Here is a 23,417-nt window from a genome sequence, read left to right as displayed (position 1 = left end):
TTAAGAGATAAACTAGTAATTAATATACTCAAATTCACTTAAACATGGAGATCCAATTATTACTCTCCTCTTTGTGAACAATGTCTAATTAGGATGTGTTTATCAAAGAAAGGAATCTGATCAACATTTCTTCGTTTTCTTGACATTGTGACTCAAAGGTAAAAATTACCCAAAATGAGACTTGAGCTGATCCTGAGCTGAGATTTCTCTGATAGTAAGTCTACTTTGCCATCAGGTTCATGAAATATTGTTCTAAATACTTCCATTTATCCAACAAATATTGTATAATTGCTTGAGGCCAAGCTACAAGAAAAAATGAGATATTTTCCCTATACCTTTTAAACTAACTCTATTCCTATTATGGACTTCTTAACCTACCAGTAAATTTTATTTCTAAACGTTCAACTCATTTTTAGGTTGGAGTACAAAATTCTACATTCAATAAAATTTTCTAGATATTTTGACTTTTTATATTGACTTTTCATATGCCAAACACGTTTTGTTTTTTCATATGCCAAACACATGTTTTGTTTTTTTCCTGAACACAATTTATAGAAATTCCCTGAATAACAAAAAGAAAACAATTTTGTAATATTCACTTAACAGCTAAAGAGAACTCCAAAAAGAAAATAACTGTTGTGCTGCTGTGAGTGTATAAAGATACTTTATCATTCCATTAACTTCACTGGAATGTATATGGAAGACATCTGTACAGCAGATAAAGAAATTAGCAGCCAGAGTTAAATACAGCAAGTAAACATGTACTGTAAAAGGAATAGTTATGGATTTTTAAAGACCTGGGAATTAGTCACCCCCAAGAATTCCTCAAGTACAGTATATACCTAACAATTTACAAGTTATAAAAACTCTGTTATATTAAGATAGTTTGCTAGAGAACTATGAATCTTCCAATTGTAAACTGATAAATTCCTGAATGCATTTCTTATACTGCATTTCAGTATGGTTATTAGTAGAATATTGACCTGGCTGTCCATAAAGTCCTTCTGATTCCCGCATCTCTTCATTCATTCTTGCTAAACGTAACCTAAAGTTAAATAAAAAGATTTTTAGATGAAGTTATACAAGATAAATATTCATAAACTAATGAATTATATATGCAGGTAAAACATGTACCGATGTAATATTTTTCTTTTACCAGTATTTACTACTAAAATAAATGGGCTTCTAGTTTATCAGACCCAGCAATCTGAGATAGAAAAATAACTGTATACAATTACTTTATATAATTCTCATGAGAAAAGGCAATAAAAGATTTCTAACAAGTGCATTTCAGCTCTGTTAAGCAGCATCCTTGCAGCACCTCCAGCAGCTTGCTTCCTCCAGACTCCAAAGAATCCCTGGCAGCAACCTGTCAAATTTTAACTGTCAACTGCTGTAATTACTGCTTCTACAGTGTGAGATGTCATAATGTACAGTATGTCATCAGTTCATCCTGTTTACCCAGAGATGAGGTAGTTCCAGACATAAAAATAGTGTTAACTCTAAATACTTGGAATGTATTTAGATATGCAAACACTGTAATAAATGATAACAGGTTATCAAGATTTTCCCAAGGTTACTATACTGGCTATACATTTCTTTTTGGGTTATTCGTCCTGGCAGTAGGAAGACATGTATCATTAGATTAAGAAGACAAGTATTTCCATTTTCTTACTAACTTTAAGTGACACTTTGAAATGGGCAGATGTTGCCCTTGGTGCCCAGCTTCTACTTTGTACTATTCGCCTGCCCTCCAGGCAACCAAATACTGCCTTCCCAGACCTATACCATTCTCTTCTAACAACCTCTGGCAACTGCAGCATTTGACATGGGCTTTTATTGTCTTCTAAACTCCTTTTGAAGGAACCACAATTTCCTTCCATCTCTTCTTTCTCAACCACTGCGCAACTTAACAGCACCTGAGGCCTCCCTTTGGTATTTGGACTTCTCAAAGAGGACACCTATTTTCGAAAATTATTAAGTGAAACTAAAGACTTCACATAAAGTAAAATGAGAAAAATTAGACAATTTGGGAACAGATAATTTGGAAGAAGAGGGCCATTACTTTAAGAATTGCCTGGAAAGCTGCATCCAGGGTTCAATTCTCTCTACTATTCCTACCTTTTCTTTAATAACCTATCTTTCTCCAACTGTAAATCTATAATGATTTAATGGTTCTAAATTTCCTACAATAGCTTGCACAAAAACAATACTCCCCTGTTCCCCACAGTGGGGAAGGGACACTGAGTTCAGAAAACGTATGTTTGGCTGTTTTGTTCTGAATTTGGCATGGGTCAGGGAGGGATGATATATTGCAAGTCAAGAATTTTCAGGTATTTTTCTAGGGAGTTTCTTTTTGTAAGTGATTGCAAGTGTAAGTGATTGAGAACTATCTACTCATATAGCAAAGGAACGTTCTGGGCTGAGGTTTGGGCTTCATTCAGCCCAGAACAGAATGACTGACTTTGTATGACATGTGCTTGAGTTTTCTTTTTCATAACAATGAAGTATAGGTGACAATCACATTTCTAGATCCCAAGAGTAACAAACAACTTTGATGCAGAACCAAAATCAAATTAAGACCTCAAAATTCTTTTTAACAGATCATATAACACTCAAAACCAAGTATTTCTATCTTAAAAAGAGTATTCATGTGAACAATTCTTTATTAAACAATTTTATTTTTTATTCAAATATAGTTGATATAAAATATATTAGTTTCAGGTGTACAGCATAGTGATTTGTCAATTATATACAGTACTAAATGCTCACCACGGTAAGTGTAGTTACAGTCTGTCACCATATAAAGTTATCACAATATTACTGACTATATTCCCTATGCTGTACTTTTCATCCCCATGATTCATAATTGGAAGTATGCACCTTTTTTTACCCCCTCACCTATTTCACCCATCCTCTCCATGTCCCTCCCCTATTGTCAATCACCAGTTTGTTCTGTTTTATAAGTTTGTTTTTTTAATTTGTTTTAGATTCCACATATAACTAAAATCATACAGTATTTGTATTTCTCTCTGACTTATTTCATTTAGCATAACATCCTCTAGGTCCATCCACGTTGTTGCAAATGGCAAGATTTCATTATTTGTTATGGCTCAGTAATAGTTCATTGCATGTATTTTCATATTGTATCTCCTTTATTCATTCAACTATCAATTGACACTCACGTTGCTTCCATGTCTTGACTATTGTAAATAATGCTGCAATACACACAGGGGTACATGTATTTTTTCAAGTTAGTATTTTCATTTTCTTAGGATTAATACTCAAAAGTGGAATTGCTGGATCATATGGTATTTCTACTTTAAATTTTCTGAGGAACCTTCATACTGCTTTCCACAGTGCTGCACCAATTCACATTCCTACCAACAATGCACAGGGATTCCCTTTTCTCCACATCCTTGCCAACACTTGTTATTTCTTTTCCCTTTGATAATAGCCATTCTGACAGGTGTGAGGAGATATCTCTTTGTGATTCTGATTTGTATTTCCCTGCTGATTAGTAATCTTGAGCATTTTTCATGTATCTGTTGGCCATCTGTTTGTCCTCTTTGGAAAAATGTCTATTCAAGTCTTTGGCACATTTTTAAATCAGATTATTTGGTGTTTTTGTATTCAGTTGTATGAATTTTTTTATATTTTGGCTATAAACCCTTATTGTATATATCATTTACAAATATATTCTCCCAAACAGTAGGTTGCCTTTCCGTTTTGTCAATGGTTTCTTTCATTGTGCAAAAAAAAGTCTTTTCATTTGACAAAGTCCCATTTCTTTATTTTTGCTTTTGTTTCCCTTGCCTAGGAAGATAAATCCAGAAATAGAGAAGGCAAATGTTCAAGAGTTTACTGCCTAAGTTTTCTTTTAGAAGTTTTATGGTTTCAGGTTTTACATTTAGGTCTTTAATCCACTTGGAGTTTATTTTTGTGTATGGTATAAGACAGTGGTCCACTTTCATTCTTTTGCATGTAGCTGTCCAGTTTTCCTAATACTATTTATTGAAGAAACAACTATCTTTTACCCATTGTATATTCTTACCTCCTTGTCAGAGATTATTTGACCATATAAGCATGGGCTCATTTCTGAGCTCCCTGTTCTACTGCATTGATCCATGTCTATTTTTGTGGTAATACCATATACTGTTTTGATTATTATAGCTTTGGAGTATAGTTTGAATTCAGGCAGTGTAATACCCCCTGCTCTGCTTTGGCTATTTGAGGGTCTTCGTGGTGCCATACAAATTTTAGGGTTATTTGTTCTAGTTCTGTGAAAAATGCCATTGGTATTTTGACAGGGACTGCACTGACTCAAAAGATTGCTCTGAGTATAGTATGGACATTTTAATAATGTTAATTCTTCCAATTCATGAACAGTGAATGTCTTTCCCTTTATTTGTACCATCTTCAATTTCTTTCATCAATGTTAAATTTGCTCCCAGGTATTTTATTCTTTTTGTGAATAAGATATTCTTTCATGTGAATAATTCTTTCAAAAAATAAGCACAAACAGATCCCTACGTATCATCGTCCAAAGACAATACAACTGCAAAAGTCATTAACATCAATGCAGCTATCCTCTCTTCTTACAACCCTCTGATTCTGGAGGTACAATAGCTGCCTGTTACTTTTACCAATTCAATCCCTGCCCCAGTTCTGTACTAAAAGTTAAAGAATTCATTTTAGACAAGTCATTTGTTTTCTGTTCCTACTGGCCAGAAAGTATAACAGAAGTAGCCAAGAATATGTTTTGGAGCCAGAACTGTTGGTTTCAAATTCCAATTCCACCACTTACAGTTTATCAAATTGTTTGTGGCTTGGCTTCATTACTTAAAAAATGAGGTTAATCATAATACCTTCCTCATAAAGTTGTGGTGAGAACCAAGTAAGTTCATGTTTGCAAAGCGCTGAATATATCTGACGTACTTAGAGAAGAACACAGTATATAGTAAACAGCCAACCAAGTGTAAAGTTCATACCTACACATGAAACTCTATGTTAAAACACTACAATATATTATAAAGGAAATAATCAAGTAAAAAGAAAATACTTACAAGGTCACTATATCAGCATTGGCTGCTTCCACAGCTATACTCAAAGGGTCTTTCCCTTCCTCATCAGTGGCATGTTGATTGGCACCTCGTTTTAGGAATAAACACACCTGCCTGTTTAAGGAAATAGCATTTTTGAAATACTGCCTATAAGAAAAAACATTAGTATTCACCTTAAAAAATAAAAATCACTAACTTAAAGAAATAACATTTTCATTAGGATATTTTTTATTCATTTTACAAATATTTTTTGAACACTGACTCTAGTAAAAATTTACCATGACCTTGATTTTATGAATCTCGAAGTATTTATTTAACCTAGAGTTATATGGCACAGTGAGATGTATAAATTATGGTACCTAACCTACCACAGTATCATAGAAAGATGTACACATATATCTATAAAATTAAACAAAAATCATTCAAGGTGATTATCTGGGAAAGACGGAGAAGCCAAGGCAATGTTAACAATATATTCATGAAAATACAATAGCAAAGAGTGGAAAGTAACCCTCTTGGTGTACTATACAAATATTCATAACTTGAAGAAATTGACAAAAATGAAAAAATATTTAAGAATGAATCATGGGAGTCTATGATGTAAAATGTGGACAATTATTCACTGTTCAGGAAGAAAATACAAAGGGATAAGTTAAATACCAGCACTTTTAAATATAGGGAAGTTTTTATCAAGTTATTGCTGACAGAGGGAAAGACCACAAGCTATGATAAAAATAGAATATGCTATAAATAAAAATAAGAACAGCTTCTTGCTTGTCAAAGTAATAAGAACTGGATATCCTGAGATATTTTATTATAAAACAATCACCTATAACACAAACATTTCATGTAAGAACAACATTTTTCCTTCATGTGTACCCTCTAATAAAAAGCCCATTTTCATGGCCTTATTGTTATGAGTCTAAATATTGATCCAGAAGCCACAATATCAATAGCACAGACTAAGAATTTACTACAGAATTTGACTTTAGCTACCCTGTGGGAAAACTAAAAAAAAAGTCCAAAATTACAAAATTCTCCCAAAATGTGTGCTATGTACATAATGTATGTTTACATGCATAACTACACACACAGACTTAAATTGTATGATAAAACCACCACAATCTTAATAAGTTTTAAACACTAAAACTTGTCTATATAAATGAAAAGTGAACTTCAAAGTAAGCTTTGCAATTTTCTTATCTGAAAAGTAACAGTCATTTTTTCCTCAATGAGATTTTTAAAACTTCAAATTCCATCATGACAATATAAGTCATAGGAAAGTATCAATTTACAAACTCTACCTACTGGCCTTACCCTAAGAAAAAGCAAAACATTATTTTAAAATAAATTTTCAAATTAAATCTACTAAAGTAAGCACTATAGTTTACCCTGTGTGCCCTAAGACTGTAGCATGGTGCAGTGGTCCCCGCCCTTGTACATCTCTTTGGTTCACATTAGCACCATTCTGCAGGAGAAACTCACACGTCACCAAAGAGCCCTTAGAGGAAGAAAAAAAAGATAACAATGTACAAAAAGCAAATGACTATATATTTCTATTAAAAACAGAGTATTTTCTTTTCTCTAATAGTCTTTCTATTTCATTCTCTCTGAAAGAGAAAATACCACCCAGCAAAAACAGAGAAATGATACATTATTGCATTTCCAAGAATCATTTCTAATAGGAATTCAATTTGTAGTCTGTGATCTAGTAAAACACAATACCTTCATTATCAGAATTCTCTTCCATTAAGAAAAAACATTGAGCTTGCACAAAGTGATGCTCAGAAATCACTATTAGCTTCTATTTTCTACCCAACTCTTTTTAAAGCAAAAAGCAACATCAATGCTGTGTTAAAAATGAATTATGATTTTTTTTAAGTGTTACTACCCCTGAAAACCTCAATGTACAAATTCATACCCCTAATACAGCCTGAATAAGTGGTGTTGCTTTGTTTTCCTCTGCATTAGCCCAGTTCACATCTGCACCATGAGCCAAAGCCTCAGCCATTTTAGGAAGATTTTTTTCATATGAAGCCCTATAAAGCTGGAGTCCTGGATTAAGATGTTTAGAGTCCAGAAACACAGAAGAATCTTGCCTTTCTCCCTCTGAAAAGCAAACAAAATTACATCAATAAAAATGAGTTCTGGGTGGGGAGAGGAAGAATGGGAAGTTACTGTTTCGTAGGAACAGAGTTTCAGTTTTTTAAGACGAAAAGAGTTCTGTGAATGGATAGTAGTGATAAGACAACAATGAACAAAGTGAACAGACTTAATACCACTGAAATGTACCTTAAAAATGGTTAGGATGGTAAATTCTGTTATGTGTATCTTAACACAGTTTTTTTTTAAAAGAACTCTTAAGAGTACCATAATGTCAAAGTTTTGACATAAGAAACCACTAATTTAACAAAATGAGCTAATGGGAGAATTTCACAAAGATATTTTATTTCCAAAAGACTGATCACTCTCCAAACAGTCAAACTGCTTCTTATAATAACATTGATTGTTATGCTAGGCCTTTGTGATCTTGTCAGTATCTAATTGGTAGGCTAATTACTGTGTATTAGACTAAAATTAGGTATATTCCTCTGAGCCTGGACTTAAGGACTAAGAGGAGACAGAATTCCTTAAGAATTTTACTAAAACAACAAACTTCACTTTACTGCTAGGATGGTCCAATACATCACAATTTGCAGTACAAGCAATATGGATAATTCAAAGAATGCTTACTACCCTGAGGATTCTGAAAGACCAGAATCACTGAAAGCATGAACGAGAGAATATAAGAGGATGTAAGAAAAACATAATGGGGAGGAGTTGCATCACTTTCTTCTAATAAGAAAAGGTAGCTACAAAAAAGACTACAAGTAATAAGACATACAGTTCATGTCAATTAAAAATTATCCTTAGCTCCTTCATGTCAATTAAAAATTATCCTTAGCTGTTGACAAGGTACTTTTAGCATATATCATGAGGCTTAGAAGAATGTACAACTAGGAGAGAACTTCCAAATATGAAAAGAAATAGCTGCTTTCTCACTTAACAGCATTACTCTTCCCTTAGTACCTTCTAAAAGACTAAACATTTCCTTTAGAAACTATCTAATCAAGACTAGGCAGCTATCAAATGCATTTTTCAGCAAACAATACCAATTAATATTGGATTTCACCAAAACTCACCAGGCTCATATAAACTATTAGCTGACACTGTGGAAGGTAAAGATTCTCTTCCATCATCAGAGCTCTGCTGGATTCCACTGTCGTTACTTTTGACTGTTACAAAGAAGAATCAGCTAGTGATTAAAGTTCATGCCATTAACAATCTCCCACTAACAATGAGATTTTTAAATGATCTCTGATACGTCAACGTACAGAGTACATTTAATACAGTTTTAATTCTTTTCAACACTTAGCTTATCAAGATATGAATCAATCACAAAGCCTGAAAATAAATTTATTTTCAAAGTTGTAACATCTCATTACCCCATAATACAACAGGGGTAGTAAAGAGCTTAATTATTGTATGATTTTAAGTAATGTGTAATTCTGAGACAATGGGTTACATCTAGAGAAATGGCCACACCGCACAATGACCACTGGCACAGACTTGGAATGCTCCACAAGAGTAGTACTTACTACTACGTAGTTTTGAAGAAGTATCAAAGTAGGAGAAGAGTGAATCTAGCTCATCAGGACAGAACAGAGACTCCCGCCTGGCCTCCTCGCTATTTACAGCAACCACTGGGGACATGCAAGTTAGCAAAGCACAAAGCAGGCCATAAGGAGGGAAAAGGGCAGGAAAAAACGTTATTGGGAAAAATTTAGGAGGAAAAATATAGGAAGGATATTAGGTGGTTATTCAGATACTTAGAGTTAGGGCTTTTTGCTGTGATACTTATAATTCCCATCTCCCGTTGCATATTAAGCAGAACTGTGAACTACCAGGACACTATTCAAATTTAACTGTTTTAAAGACATAGAAGTCCAATCTGTCCTTAGAATATGTAGAAAGAAATCGATTTTTAACATTTACAAAATCTAAATGGCAATGAATTCAGAGACTAAGAAAGTGACTTCAGCTTAAGGAAATATTTATATACATAACAAGCAAGCTGTAATACCTGAACATTGGGGAGATGCTCTGAATTGGTCACCTGGCCCAAGTTTAGAAATGCTCAGCCTCTTTTCTTCACAACTTTTGGAGACAATCCTTTTTTCCTGTTCAGGAGGTGATGATGATATAGAGTACTTATCCACAAATTTCCTTTCCACATATTTTGCTCTGATATATGCCTCTTTCTCCTGTCTGGTATACATAAAAATGTCATGATGTTCTGTTTAATCTCTTAGCATGGCTAATACTGCAAAGAAGCCATCATACATTGAATATTTCAAAGAAAGTCGCTAAAATGTAATACCAGTTAAAAATAAATTTCTGACATGCAACATGTTTTCCTTCCAAATATTTAGTGAACTATGATTTCATATTCAAATGAAATACATAACAAACTAACTGAAAAATCACAAGCGTTAACATGGCACTCTCTTATTCTCTTAATTTCTGCACTCATTCATTTCTATACATACTATCTAATACTCTTTATAGAATGAAAACAGTACTAAGAAAACTATAAAAGTTTATAGTAATTAACTTTAATATCATTTTTACTACAATAAATAATATTACATCCTGAACTATCACTACTGATGGCCATAATTTTTCATAAGACAACTACATTAAAACAACATAGCATTTCTAACTTAAGGGGGAAAAAAATGTCACTTTTAAACTTTCCATTTATGATACAATCATAAAATGCCAAGTCTGTTTTATACCTTTTCTTACTAGTGATATCCTTTTAAAATGCTTAAGTCTCTGGCTTAAAGAGAAAGAATTTCAAGGTATGAAAAACTCAAACAGCCATGCCTTAGCAAATAAATAATCACACTTAGGAGATATTGGTAAAGAGAACAACTTTAAAATACTACAATTATACATAAAGATTTAGTTAAACAAAATCCCAACACAGGATTATGGCAAATAAAATTTTAATGCTACAAATAAAGAATCATAAAAACTAAAAAGAATATCAACAAAAATTATGTACCTTGAAGGCACTCTTAGCCACTTCATTCAATGTATAGAATTAGAAGCATAATTTCAAATACTCATGCATATCAGAAGCTAGTCTTTTCACCTTCAGTCTTAAACATCATAATGCTATGTACGAAGTACATGATTAACAAATATTTGTTGAACTAAGTCAAACAAAGTAAAATTATTCATTGTAGGTAGTAGAAACCTGACCCTTGAAGACATTAATGAATAGATTATCTCTGGCCTACTTTAACTGCTAAGAGCTTTTATATTCCTATGGAGAGCCTTGATTTTTAAGGTTCTTTCTCATCTGGAGACTATAACTGATTATCTGACTGATAAAATATAGTTATTTAATTAACATACCCAAGGAAAGAGATAGTTGCATTTTAATAGAAGCAGTGATGATGTCTTCTGAAGTGCCTTTATTTACATATCAATAACAGTGAAATAAAATCACAGCTATATTCCTGATCAGGAAAAAAAGAAAAAACACCTATTAAAACAACTGAAATAGTACCTTTGTCCTGGTTGTGGTTTCTTTATTCCCATTTTTTCCACTTTAGCTTCATAAACTCGATTTATGACATCATTCCCCAGTTCACACATGAGCTGTAAGGCAGGAAAATGGAAAAATAATCTGTAAATTCCTAAAAATACTATGGAAGTCCTTACAGCAAGGACAGATAACTAATTCCTTTTGCATATTTTGCAACTGCTACTTCCACAGAGACATTAAAGAAAATGAGACAAGGATGGAAAGCAATATCATCACTTTGTCATTCTTCACCAGAATACCTCCCCTAGATTACCTTTCTTACAAGAAAGGTTTCTCCTCACCCATCTTCCACTAGTTTTCTATCCCTCCTCTATGACTACCACAATGATGCATATTATTCACAATATCTGGGTAAATTAACTGAAAGAAGAAGCCCAAGGCCGGCCAGTCAAGTGAAGTTTCAAACAACTCAAAACTGAAGTAAACAAACCATGGGAATATGGCGGCATGAGTAGTTCGGTGGAAATCTCCTCCCCAAAACATATATATACTTGTTAAAATACAATAAATACAACTATTCCTAAAAGAGACACCACTGGATGCAGTACAACAACCAGGATACATCTACATCTGTGAGAACTCAACATCACAAGAAGGGGGGTAAGATACAAGCCGCGGCCAGGCAGGACCTGAACACTCCCCCACCCCAGAACCCAGTGGTAAGAAAAGAGTTGGAACGGGGAGGGAGTGAAAGCCCAGGATGCTAAAGAACCAGTTCTAGAAATCCGCACCCGGAACGCAGACACAAAGTGCATGGGGTGCAGGATATTAGAGAAACAGAAAAGCAAAACTTCCAGGCACGTGCCTGCAAGCGGCGCCCCTGAGACAAAAGAAAAGCGAGTGCTTTTAGCAAGTCTTAAAGAGACAGGGACCCCACAGCTGGACGAAGTCATCCCAGCACACTTAGCCAGCAGCTGGGAATCCCAGATAATATTAGGCGCCCTAAACCCCTGGGCGGCAGTGCAGTTCTGAAGCCCCTCATGGCACTAAGCAGCCTGTCAGTCGTTCCCCCAACTGGCGCAGATTCCGACACACCAGCCCAGTAGTGGGACAGTGACAGCACGCGCCGGGGGCAGGAGGACCAGAAGGGAGCGGAAGGGACCGGGAGCGGCCCACATGCACCAGTGAAGCCAGAGGGGAACAGGAGCGGCTCGTGCAAGCCCGCTGCGGCAGTAACCGAACAGCCCGGAAATGGCTGGCACGCACTGGCAGCAGTGGCGCCAGAGGAGACTGGGAGAGTTCCGTGCAGGAGAGGCCTCCGTGCACCTACAGTGGTGCCAGGGGGAGCAGCTGTGCTCCCAGCAGTCAACCAGAATACCAGCCCGACGCACAGCTGCCCAGGCCAGACCCAAGGCCCGGCAGGGGTGCCGCTATTGCGGAGGAGCACACCTGGCATGCCTGCCACATCCCGCAGAGCTCCGCGCTGCTCTGATGGAAACCCACAACAGCTTAGGGGGTTAACCCAGTGGCTGCTCCAGGAGTGCAGGTAACTGACACAGGCAGTGGAGAAGAGCAAGGCATTCAGCAAACAGAAAGTACTTTGTTCTCCCAGCTGACTCGCCCGCAACCTGCCTACAGCCACCGCTATCACCATGAAAAGGCAAAGAAATTTGATCCAGTCCAAAATATTTCAGACAACACCTAACAGAGGATCTGGAGATCCTCAGTTTCCCTGAAAAAGATTTCAAAATAAAAATCATAAACATGCTGACAGAGCTGCAGAGAAATATATAACAGTTAAGGGATGACATCCGAAGGGAGATTACAGAAATGAAACAATCTCTGGAAGGATTTATAAGGAGAATGCATAAGATGCAAGAGGCCCTTGATGGAATAGAAACCAGAGAACAGGAACACATAGAAGCTGAACCAGAGAGAGATAAAAGGATCTCCAGGAATGAAACAATATTAAGAGAACTATGTGACCAATCCAAAAGGAACCATATCTGCATTATAGGGGTACTAGAAGAAGAGAGAGAAAAAGGGATAGAAAGTATCTTTGAAGAAATAATTACTGAGAACTTCCCCAAACTGGGAGAGGAAATAGTTGCTCAGACTATGGAAGCACACAGAAATACCAACAGAAGGGACCCAAAGAGGACAACACCAAGACACATAATAATTAAAATGGCAAAGATCAAAGACAAGGACAGACTATAAAAGGCAGCCAGAGAGAGAAAAAAGGTCACCTACAAAGGAAAACACATCAGGCTACCATCAGACTACTCAAAAGAAACCTTACAGGCCAGAAGAGAATGGCATGATATATTTAATGCAATGAAATAAAAGGGCCTTGAACCAAGGATACTGTATCCAGCACAATTATCATTTAAACATAAAGGAGGGATTGAACAATTCCTAGACAAGCAAGATTTGAGGGAATTTGCCTCCCACAAACCACCTCTACAGGGTATCTTGGAGAGACTGCTCTAGACCAGAGTGCTCCTAAAAGGAGGACAGAACAAAACACCCAACATATGAAGACTGGAGGAGGAGGATTAAGAAGGGACAGAAATAATCATCAGACTGTGTTTATAATAGCTCAATAAGTGAGCTAAGTTAGACAGTAAGGTAGTAAAGAAGCTAACCTTGAACCTTTGGGAACCACAAACTTAAAGCCTGCAATGGCAATAAGTACATATCTTTCAATAAACAGCCTAAATGTAAATGGACTGAATGCACCAATCAAAAGACACAGAGTAACAGAATGGATAAAAAAGCAAGACCCATCTATATGCTGCTTACAAGAGACTCACCTCAAACCCAAAGACATGCACAGATTAAAAGTCAAGGGATGGAAAAAGATATTTCATGCAAACAACAGGGAGAAAAAAGCAGCTGTTGCAATACTAGTATCAGACAAAGTAGACTTCAGAAAGAAAGTAACAACAGATAAAGAAGGACATTATATACTGATAAAGGGCTCAGTCCAACAAGAGGATATAACCATTATAAACATATATGCACCCAGTACAAGAGCACCAATATATGTGAAACAAATACTAACAGAATTAAAGGAGGAAATAGAATGGGATACATTCATTTTGGGAGAGTTCAACACACCACCCACTCAGAAGGACAGATCCACCAGACAGAAAATAAGGACACAGAAGCACTGAACAACACACTAAAACAGATGGACCTAATAGACATCTATACAACTCTACATCCAAAAGCAACAGCATACACATTCTTCTCAAGTGCACATGGAACATTCCCCAGAATAGACCACATACTAGGCCACAAAAAGAGCCTCAGTAAATTCCAAAAGATTGAAATCCTACCAACCAACTTTTCAGACCACAAAGGTATAAAACTAGAAATAAATTGTACAAAGAAAGCAAAAAGGCTCACAAACACATGGAGGCTTAACAACATGCTCCTAAATAATCAATGGATCAACGACCAAATTAAAAGGGAGATCCAGCAATATATGGAAACAAATGGCAACAACAACACAAAGCCCCAACTACTGTGGGACACAGCAAAAGCAGTCTTAAGAGGAAAGTATATAGCAATCCAGGCATGTTTAAAGAAGGAAGAACAATCCCAAATGAACAGTCTAATGTTACAATTATCGAAATTGGAAAAAGAAGAACAAATCAGGCCTAAGGTCAGCAGATGGAAGGACATAATAAAGATAAGAGAAGAAATAAATAAAATTGAGAAGAATAAAACAATAGAAAAAAATCAATGAAACCAAGAGCTGGTTCTTCGAGAATATAAACAAAGTAGATAAGCCTCTACCAAGACTTATTAAGAGAAAAAGAGAATCAACACACAACAACAGAATCAGAAACGAGAAAGGAAAAATCAAGACGGACTCCACAGAAATACAAATAATTATCAGCAAATACTATGAAACCTATATGCTAACAAGCTGGAAAACCTAGGAGAAATGGACAACTTCCTAGAAAAATACAACCTTCCAAGACTGACCAAGAAAGAAACAGAAAATCTAAATAGACCGATTACCAGCAACGAAATAGAAGTGGTAATCAAAAAACTACCCAAGGAAAAAAACCCCGGGCCAGATGGATTTACATCAGAATTTTTCAGACATACAGAGAAGACATAATACCCATTCTCCTTAAAGTTTTCCAAAAAATAGAAGAGGAGGGAATACTCCCAAACTCATTCTATGAAGCCAACATCACCCTAATACCAAAACCAGGCAAAGACCACACCAAAAAAGAGAACTACAGACCAATATCCCTGATGAACGTAGATCCAAAAATACTCAACAAAATATTAGCAAACCGAATTCAAAAATACATCAAAAGGATCATACACCATGACCAAGTGGGATTCATCCCAGGGATGCAAGGATGGTACAACATTCGAAAATCCATCAACATCATCCACCACATCAACAAAAAGACAGACAAAAACCACATGATCATCTCCATAGATGCTGAAAAAGCATTCGACAAAATTCAACAGCCATTCATGATAAAAACTCTCAACAAAATGGGCATAGAGGGCAAGTACCTCAACATAATAAAGGCCATATATGATAAACCCACAGCTAACAGCATACTCAACAGTGAGAGGCTGAAAACTTTTCCTCTGAGATCGGGAACAAGACAGGGATGCCCACTCTCCACACTGTTATTCAACATAGTACTGGAGGTCTTAGCCATGGCAATTAGACAAAACAAAGAAATACAAGGAATCCAGATTAGTAAAGAAGAAGTCAAACTGTCACTATTTGCAGATGACATGATATTGTACATAAAAACCCCTAAAGACTCCACTCCAAAACTGCTAGAACTAATATCGGAATTCAGCAAAGTTGCAGGATACAAAATTAACACACAGAAATCTGTGGCTTTCCTATACACTAACAATGAACCAATAGAAAGAGAAATCAGGAAAACAATTCCATTCACAATAGCATCAAAAAGAATAAAAGACCTAGGAATAAACCTAACCAAGGAAGTGAAAGACCTATACCCTGAAAACTATAAGACACTCTTAAGAGAAATAAAAGAGATCACTAACAAATGGAAACTCATCCCATGCTCCTGGCTAGCATGAATTAATATTGTCAAAATGGCCATCCTGCCCAAAGCAATATACAGATTCGATGCCATCCCTATCAAATTACCAACAGCATTCTTCAATGAACTAGAACAAATAGTTCAAAAATTCATATGGAAACACCAAAGACCCCGAATAGCTAAAGCAATCATGAGAAGGAAGAATAAAGGGCAGGGGGATCTCACTCCCCAACTTCAAGCTCTACTACAAAGCCACAGTAATCAAGAAAATTTGGTACTGGCACAAGAACAGAGCCACAGACCAGTGGAACACAACAGAGACTCCAAACATTAACCCAAACATATATGGCCAATTAATATTCGATAAAGGAGCCATGGTCATACAATGGGGAAATGACAGTCTCTTCAACAGATGATGCCGGCAAAACTGGACAGCTACATGTAAGAGAATGAAACTGGATCACTGTCTAACCCCATACACAAAAGTAAATTCGAAATGGATCAAAGACTCGAACGTAAGTCATGAAACCGTAAAACTCTTAGAAGAAAGCATAGGCAAAAATCTCTTAGACATAAATATGAGTGACTTCTTCTTGAGCGTATCTCCCCAGGCAAGGAAACAAAAGCAAAAATGAACAAGTGGGACTATATCAAGCTGAAAAGCTTCTGTACAGCAAAGGACACCATCAATAGAACAAAAAGGTATCCTACAGTATGGGAGAACATATTCATAAATGACAGATCCAGTAAAGGGCTGACATCCAAAATATATAGAGCTCACACACCTCAACAAACAAAAAGCAAATAATCCTATTTAAAAATGGGCAGAGGAGCTGAATAAATAGTTCTCTAAAGAAGAAATTCAGATGGCCAACAGACACATGAAAAGATGCTCCACATCGCTTGTCAGAGAAATGCAAATTAAAACTACAATGAGATATCACCTCATACCAGTAAGGATGGCTACCATCCAAAAGACAAATAACAACAAATGTTGGCGAGGTTGTGGAGAAAGGGGAACCCTCCTACACTGCTGGTGGGAATGTAAATTAGTTCAACCATTGTGAAAAGCAGTATGGAGGTTCCTCAAAATGCTCAAAATAGAAATACCATTTGACCCAGGAATTCCACTTCTAAGAATTTACCCTAAGAATGCAGCACTCCAGTTTGAAAAAGGCAGATGCACCACTATGTTTATCGCAGCACTATTTACAATAGCCAAGATGTGGAAGCAACCTAGGTGTCCATCAGTAGATGAATGGATAAAGAAGATGTGGTACATATACACAATGGAGTATTACTCAGCCATAAGAAAAAAACATCCTACCATTTGCAACAACATGGATGGAGCTAGAAGGGTATTATGCTCAGTGAAATCAGCCAGGTGGAGAAAGATAAATACCAAATGATTTCACTCATATGTGGAGTATAAGAACAAAGGGAAACTGAAGGAACAAAACAGTAGCAGAATCACAGAACCCAAGAATGGACTAACAGTTACAAAGGAAAAGGGACTGGGGAGGATGGGTGGGAAGGGAGGGTTAAGGGCAGGGAAAAAGAAAAGGGGCATTACGATTAGCATGTATAGTGTGGCGTGACACAGGGAAGGCTGTGCAATGCAGAGAAAACAAGTAGTGATTTTACAGCATCTTAGTACGCTGATGGACAGTGACTGTGAAGGGGTATGTGGGGGTGACTTGGTGAAGGGGGGAGCCTAGTAAACAATGTTCTCCACATAATTGCAGATTAATGATACCAAAAAAATAAAAAAATAAAAAATTAATTTAAAAAAACAGGAAAAAAATAATAAGTGATTAAAAAGGAAAAAAAATTCTTCTCTAAGGAAAATAACAGTAAATATTTTTAAACAATTAAGAGATTATTACAATTTCACACTTAAATTTTAAATGTAGATCTCCTCACTAGCTCCCAATACTGTGAAATTTCTACTTTGAAGAAACTTGGCAAAACCACAAATTAATCTCCATATGTTCTTCTTGGGATACATATGCATATTGAATCCTGGGGGAAAACCTCAGTATTACATAGGTTCCCAAAATAAATGTGTGAAGTAATCCTAATAATAACCTTTTGAGGCATATGTTTTGGTCAAATAAAAGAAACCACGGCAAATATACAGCAAAAATGCTTTGGTTCAAAATGTCATTTTAGATCATGTTTCCTGAGCAAAGATAAATATGATTCCAACAGTGTTTGGCCGGTAAATATATTTTTATTGATATAAATTAATTTTTTTTCCTGTCAGAAACTAAAAATTAATGATTTGAAGAAATGAGGAGACATGTAAATGATACAGTGTCTAATAAAAGAGAAACATAATGTCATCTAAAAAAGTAAATGCTTCATAGTATGTTTTCTTCTTGGTATCTGCAGCCATAGGAAATGACTTTTAATGTTCATAGTGTAATAAGGTTTTTTCTTTGATATTAAAGAAAAAAAAGATTTTCTCTCTGAAGTGCAATTTCTGATACTTGTAATCAAGTAGATATCAGTGTATTTCTATATATAATCAGATTGCTTTATCACAACCATCAGTAATTGACTTTGCTTAAGCACAGGATAAATTTTTTGGAAGAAGAGCAAGTCTTAGAGAATCAGATGCAAGGCTAAACAATCAGGACTAGAAAATGAACAGACTCCACCACCACTCTCAATGTTATTGCCACTGACACACTTTAGACACTGATGTGAATAATTTCTCACTGTTCTATGTCTTCAAGTCTCTAGCTGACCCAGTCTGATGGGGTACGGGGATTGGAAATACCTTGCATCTTGTTCGCCTGTGTAGGACATGGTGCCAGGTAAGCATTTCCCAAAATGTAGGAAAAATGTTGAGAAATGGATAGACTTTACATGTATAAACATCCAGTATATATTTGTAATACATTGGGAGATTAAACACACTACGCATTTTGGCTCTTTTCAATGCTCAATATTCAGCATTCTCTCTATGCTAATCTAGTATCGAAGGTGATGATGGTGAAGGAGTCATTCTTTTATGTTTGTACTTAATTTGCATAATATACATCAATGTAGCGGAGGAATGAAAAATAAAAGTAATATTAAAAAAAAATTGAAGTAAATAATTTTCTACTTATACTTTATATACACACACACATACACACATATACATATATATTGAAGTATTTTGAAATTTTTGTTTAAAGGTTTCAGTCATTTTTTACATGTATTAGATAACTGTTTTCAACCCAATTTTCTAAAATGAATCTACTCAGTTCATACCTACACACAAAGTTGATGCAGAAATTAGATTTCTACCCCTCATCCCCTATTTTCTTCTCCATGGAATTCATAACAAGTCCTGGGAGCCAACATATCATTTTCATTTAAATGTTTATACAATAATTCCACAAAGCCAATTTTTTACTTTACACAACTGACAGGATTAAAGTTTATCTATAGATTGAAATAAAAACTCAAGCACATTAAGAACACAATTTCCAGGCAGAAATGAATGCAGAGTATATGACAACCTTCAAACTAATTTTTTATATATAATATGGTAAACTAAATGGTGAGAAGTAAAAGTAGTAGACTATAACTGTTAATGAGTTTCGTAAATCTGTGAGAAACTCAGTTGTGATCTAAAATTACTTAAGACATTTTCATATATATGAGTCCTTACAGAGGGAAAAAAGGATGTTTTGGTTTGATAACTACTATACAAACAATGTAAATTTGCAAATAGTCCTACTCTAAAGCAACCCAATGATAACATGCTATAACAATCCAGTATGGAGCTCACTATAGCAATGTCTCTTACATTTTTAACAAGAACTTATGTAATTATAAAAGATTATAATTGGAGCACAAAATCTAACGTATTTTTGAGAAAACAAAAATGTAGGAATGCTGGTTTCCTTAAAAAGTGAATCTAGTTGGAGTTAAGAGAGCTACATAAACTTAGCATTTTTAAAAACCCAATATGAAAACACCCAATTTGCCAAAATAGACTCAATGTGTTTCAGTCTATTTTATTCATTGTTACTATTGAGAAACTCATACATTTGTAAATGAAGATTCTTAAAATCCTGATATTTTATGTGAAAATATGAAATATTTTTAAGCAAATATTTTGTTTTACCTTTAAAAGTTCAGGTTCCCATGTGTCTAATGTTAAAGATCGTACTTTTGAAAAATGAACACCAAGACTCCTAAGTGGGAAAAAAGAAGACTATATTAATATATAAAATTATCAAGGCTCTATTTGCATGTCATGCAAATTATTTTTCTCCTCTAATGAAACATACTCCCTAGTATAGCCCTCAAACACACATACACACACATAATTGTTGACAGATATTCTGGTTAATAGGGAATGGTGAACTGATATCCTCAAAGGGAGGACTTCACAACCAGCATTTTATCCATTCTACAAAAGGTACAAAAATACAAAATGGCAGTCAAAATAGGCAACTAGAAAAGGCCCTCTTAATCAATGCGGCATGATAATTTACAATGTGTTTACCCAAAAGAAGTCTCTCACCCTGGAGAGGCCTACCCACCGGTGAATTCCAGAACACTCGATACACAGGGTGATGCCCAGGTTGATGCTGGCCCAGCGTGGGTCTGCCAGACCACAATCACAGCAACTGGCATTGCCAGGGATACACTGGACTCGCTGTAGTGCACTTTCTCCTTTCAATGACTTATCTTTTGACTCATTTCCAGAATCTAGGCTTCCTGTGGATGGAGATGATTTCTTATCCAGCTTCTGCAAGAATTAAAAATCAATTGTTTTTTTAAAAAAAGATTGTAATACTACACACACACTACATGCTCTAAGTCAAAGCTTCAAATAAACTGAACACCTATTATGGGCCTTCACCAGGCATTTCTTTATTAGAGATTCGAGGATGAAAAGATATAGGTTCCTCCATCAACTGGCATTTAGTCTTGTCACAAAAAACATAGATATTGAACAAGAAGTATATGTGTGTGTGTGTGTGTGTATCTATATATAACAACTGATGGAATGAATATATGTTCAAGATCTGAGGGCAAAAGAAGGGGGAACACTAACTAAACATGCAGAATGAGAAAAAAGGGGATAAGACTATTAAAACTCAAGAATAAAATAAATATAATTTTATACCAACTTTTTCCAAGGTATTCAATGAACTACAAGCAAGTTCTTTCAATTATTGCAGTGAATAACTAGAAATGGAACGGCCTTTTACTAAAGAGCAGATCAATTAGATAATTATAACTATGGAATGAATAAACAATAGCATACACAATACCTAAATCTCATGGGCTACTATGAAGCCAGGAGGAAATCAAAGAGTAGCAGGTAAGCAAAAAGTTAAATTTTTTAAGTATACAGAAAATAATAACCAAGTACAAACATGTAGTTTGGGGATCCTAAGCAATTAAAGATATGTTCTACAAAGCCTTCGGGTTTAAAAACATTTCAACCTTAGCTAACTACTATTTTAGTACAGAATCACTAGAAATATAATCTGGCTCTTGCTGTCCTCTCCCTGAAAACTCAAACAACCATTAGGTGGAACCAAGCAATGAAACTGGAATACGGTATTTCACAGAGGACTGAGCTGAGTGAAGTGCATATCCTCAAATGAAAGCACCTCTGTAGGTTGTTGGATCCCAAGCAGGAAAAGGAGTATATATGTCTGCATGAGGAAATGGCCCAGCAAGGGTAGTGAAAGTCTGGGACAGGATAGCACCAACGGGAGTCCCAACAGAAGTGAGGTGCCGGAGCCTTAGTTGGATGAAGGGGCAGGAGACAGCAGAGAGGATACTGATTACATGCAGGAAGCCTAATCATATTAGTAAACATGATAAAAACAAATGGAGAGGGGGTGGAGCCAAGATGGCAGCATGAGTAGGACAGTGAATATCTCCTCCCAAAAACATACATATTTTTGAAAATACAAAAATACAACTATCCCTAAAAGAGAGACCAGAAGATACAGGACAACAGACAGACTACAACCACACCCGCGAGAACCCAGCACCTCGCGAAGCAGGTAAGATACAAGCCCCAGCCTGGCAGGATGCAAGCACCCCTCACCCCAGCTCACCACGGGACGAGAAGAGGCAGAGCGGGGAGGGAGAGGGAGCCCAGGACTGCTAAATACCCAGCCCCAGCCATGCGGACCTGGAATGCAGACACACAGTGTGTGGGGTGCTGGATACTGGGGGAACAGAACAGTAAAACCTGCAAGCGGGTACCTGCAGCAAGCGCCCCTGGGACAAAGAAAAGCGAGTGTTTTTTGAAAGTCTTAGCCCAGCACCTGGGAATCCCGGGGAACTCTGGGCACCTTAACCCCCTGGGCAGCAGCGCAGCTCTGAGACCCCTCACGGCGATAAACAGCCCACCGCCCGTTTCCCCTTACAGCGTGGAACCACCATAGCAGAGCAGCGGCCTGAGGCTGGGCACACCCACAGCAAGGGAGCTTCCTCCATAGCGGCCCGGCAAGAAACAGAGACCCAGTCTATGTGCAACTGCCCAACACAAACAGCTAGGGGTCGCCATTGTCCCAGGAAAGAAAGGCCAAGAGCAAGTAGAAAGGGTCTTGGTTCTCCCAGCTGACAGACGACTCAACAGCATACCACTGCATCTATCAACATGAAAAGGCAGAAAAATTTGATCCAGACCAGACTAACCCAGACATCCTCCACATCCTCCCTGAGAAGGAATCTGGGGAGATAGATTTAACCAATCTTCCTGAAAAAGAATTCAAAACAAAATTCATAACCATGCTGATGGACTTGCAGAGAAAAATGCAAGAATGAAGGACGGAGAATACAGACATAAAACAATCTCTGGAGGACTTCAAAGCAAAATGGACGAGAAGCAAGAGACCATTAGTGGACTAGAAATCAGAGAACAGGAATGCAGAGAAGCTGACGCAGAGAGAGATAAAAGGATCTCCAGGAATGAAAGAATATTAAGAGAACTGTGTGACCAATCGAAACAGAACAATATTCGCATTATAGGAGTAACAGTAGAAGAAGAGAGAGGAAAAAGGGACACAAAGTGTCTTTGAACAAATAATTGCTGAAAATTTCCCCAAACTAGGGAAGGAAATGGCCTCTCAGACCACAGAAGCACACAGAACTGCCATGACAAGCGACCCAAGGAGGGCAACACCAGGACACATAATAACTAAAATGGCAAAAATCAAAGACAAGCACAGACTATAAAAGGCAGCTAGAGAGAAAAAAAGGTCACCTACAAAGGAAAACCAATCAGGCTATCATCAGACTTCACGAAAGAAACCTTACAGGCCAGAAGAGAATGGCATGATATATTTAATGCAATGAAACAGAGGGGCCTTAAATGAAGGATGCTGTATCCAGGACAATTATCATTTAAACATGAAGGAGGGATTAAACAATTCCCAGACAAGCAAAACTTGAGGGAATTTGCCTCCCACAAACCACCTCTACAGGGTATCTTGGAGGGACTGCTCTAGATGGGAGCACTCCTAAAAGGAGCACAGAACAAAACACCCAACATATGAAGACTAGAGGAGGAGGAATAAAAAGTGAGAGAAATAAAGAATCATCAGACAGTGTTTATAATAGCTCAATAAGTGAGCTAAGTTAGATAGTAAAGAAGCTAACCTTGAACCTTTGGCAACCACAAACTTAAAGCCTGCAATGGCAATAAGTACATATCTT

At 36.5% G+C, this 23,417-nt stretch overlaps 1 protein-coding gene across 3 annotated transcripts in view; it reads right to left on the bottom strand.

Moving 5' to 3' along the window:
• ACAP2 (ArfGAP with coiled-coil, ankyrin repeat and PH domains 2) overlaps window positions 1-23,417 on the bottom strand; it is a 157,989-nt gene that overhangs the window by 8,945 nt on the left and 125,627 nt on the right. For all 3 annotated transcript variants that reach the window (XM_037024133.2, XM_073231868.1, XM_073231869.1), the window contains 9 exons: window positions 20,273-20,481; window positions 19,852-19,921; window positions 10,684-10,775; window positions 9,187-9,371; window positions 8,246-8,338; window positions 6,985-7,172; window positions 6,455-6,564; window positions 5,067-5,177; window positions 984-1,045 (listed from right to left, as the gene is read on the bottom strand). In XM_037024133.2, coding sequence (XP_036880028.2) covers window positions 984-1,045; window positions 5,067-5,177; window positions 6,455-6,564; window positions 6,985-7,172; window positions 8,246-8,338; window positions 9,187-9,371; window positions 10,684-10,775; window positions 19,852-19,921; window positions 20,273-20,481 — 1,120 coding nt within the window. The remainder of the gene's footprint in view (window positions 1-983; window positions 1,046-5,066; window positions 5,178-6,454; window positions 6,565-6,984; window positions 7,173-8,245; window positions 8,339-9,186; window positions 9,372-10,683; window positions 10,776-19,851; window positions 19,922-20,272; window positions 20,482-23,417) is intronic.

This window comes from Manis javanica, chromosome 3, assembly GCF_040802235.1.
Source record: "Manis javanica isolate MJ-LG chromosome 3, MJ_LKY, whole genome shotgun sequence".
NCBI lineage: Eukaryota > Metazoa > Chordata > Mammalia > Pholidota > Manidae > Manis > Manis javanica.
Note: the sequence above shows the minus strand (reverse complement) of the source record. Positions and strands in the feature narration are given on the sequence as shown.